The 1,799-nt window shown below is 41.2% G+C and overlaps 1 protein-coding gene across 2 annotated transcripts; it reads left to right on the top strand.

The window, feature by feature from the left end:
* Positions 1 to 315: 315 nt before the first annotated feature.
* Positions 316 to 1,346, top strand: LOC110185307 (actin-binding Rho-activating protein). 2 transcript variants are annotated; one of them, XM_020954060.2, is made up of 2 exons: positions 316 to 507; positions 603 to 1,346. In XM_020954060.2, exons 1-2 carry the CDS (start codon positions 478 to 480, stop codon positions 1,086 to 1,088), a joined length of 516 nt encoding a protein of 171 aa, XP_020809719.1. In that variant the 5' UTR covers positions 316 to 477; the 3' UTR covers positions 1,089 to 1,346. The 2 variants fall into 2 exon arrangements, with proteins under 2 accessions (XP_020809719.1, XP_020809718.1); XM_020954059.2 differs by having other exon boundaries at positions 331 to 507; positions 564 to 1,346.
* The last annotated feature ends 453 nt before the right edge of the window (positions 1,347 to 1,799 follow it).

The following is a 1,799-nucleotide window of genomic DNA, read 5'->3' as shown; positions in this document are numbered from 1 at the left end:
GGTTTTTGGATCAGCTCAGGTCCCTAATGAGATGCGTATTTCATTTGTATTTACTTACACGTGCCGATGACAGTGGTTTTATTGATTGCAACGATAAATACCTTAAATAAGGGGGAGAAATTGATTAAAAATAATTGGAAAAATAAAGTAATATTCAAAGGAGTAAGAAGATAGTTGACACTCAATTTAAAGTCTTCAAATATCTTGAATACTATTTATTTGCAGTATTTAACTTGGTCAGCTTTTGTTTTTATTTTATAACTATTTTTTGGCAGATTTTTAGCTAATTACTTACCCAAAAATATGGATTTTTTTTATTTATATAAAACATTTAACAAAGTTGGCCTGAATAGTTGACACATTGCCTGTTTGTTTATTCCTCAGCAGGGGGGACCTGCCCTGGGTTTGTGTTGTCATCAATCATCGTTTTCGTTTTCGACAAAACACCTCTTCAAAATTCCAACAAAATTCCAAAAAATGGCTGGCAACCAGCTAACTGGCCAGGAGGTAAGTTAACCCCTCCCGTGCCGTAACCTTTGACCTCCCGAAATTAACACCCGCAGGACACATCGGTATCGTCACGCATCACACTTTTCAATCAGGCAGCAGAGCAGCATCAAAACTGGATGATGATCAATCCCTTTGCCCATTACAATGTCAGTGATATGCCCAAGCGATGTTTTGGCCAAGATGAATATGGAAAGCCCCCGGCGGGCAGTCTCTCCGAACAGAGAGCTCTGCAGGCCAATGTCTGGGCTCTGGAACAGATGCTGCAACTGTGCGAAGTAATAGAGAATAATGGTGAACCCGATCCTGTCGATCCAAGACTCAGGAGACTGGAATTTGGACAACTTTTCAATCTCTACAACGATATATCCGATAAGCTAATGGGCACCATGTTAGCGGCTCGGAAAAATGGTTTCGTCGAATTTAGTGGGGAAACTCTTTTCCAGGGACGCGATGAGGTTGTTCCAGTTCGCTTGCTTCGTCCCTTTCAGCAGTTGAAAATCGAAATCCTGGCAAAGATCGAAGATCTGCGTTGCATATTCACCGAAAAACCACTGGAGACATTCCTACGCCACGATTAGGTCACGTTTTTGCAGGGAAGGAGGTTCTGAAAAACTGTCACCGGATCGCACGTGTGCGCACCTGAGCCTATTCGCAGTTAATTGAATTTAAATCTCAACGTCCGTGGGCAAAAGCCTTTTTCCTTGCCGCCACCAATCCCGTCACGTATACGACATGGTGGCCCACTTGTAAGCACCTGCCAGCGGCATTTCACCTGCCTCTCGCCTGAGCCCCTCTGAGATTGTATCACCTCTAGGAAATAAACAAATTACAGCCGACTTAGTCGATTTCATATGCCATGGGCCAGGTTGGAAGCGTCTGAGACTGCGACTTCAAAAGCCCCGCTCTCCCACTCGCTTGGCTGACAAATTATGTTGAATTATTTGCGTAGATGGTAAGGCCGTAAGTCATTTGGTTTCTTGGCGGTTCATTCGATGGTTGATGTAGGTGGCACAGTGGTGCAGTGAAAGAAATCATGGATATATCTTTAAAATTGATTTATTTTGAGAATCTTTCAGGCCTTCTTAGGTGAGTATATTTATACCCTTGCAGAGTATTATAATTTTTGTCAGAAGCTTTTTCGATGTGAAAAATTCATTTCCGACCCTATAAGCCATATAAAAGAAAATAATTCTGCATTACAAAATACTATATTCAAATACAATAATGAATAACATGAACAAAAAAAATAGATACGGAATAGATAATACATTTCTAAACGACACAGAGTA

Source organism: Drosophila serrata, unplaced genomic scaffold (genome assembly GCF_035046125.1).
Source record: "Drosophila serrata isolate PLE 108 unplaced genomic scaffold, ASM3504612v1 contig_217, whole genome shotgun sequence".
Classification (NCBI taxonomy): domain Eukaryota; kingdom Metazoa; phylum Arthropoda; class Insecta; order Diptera; family Drosophilidae; genus Drosophila; species Drosophila serrata.
This window is presented reverse-complemented; position numbering and strand designations above follow the sequence as displayed.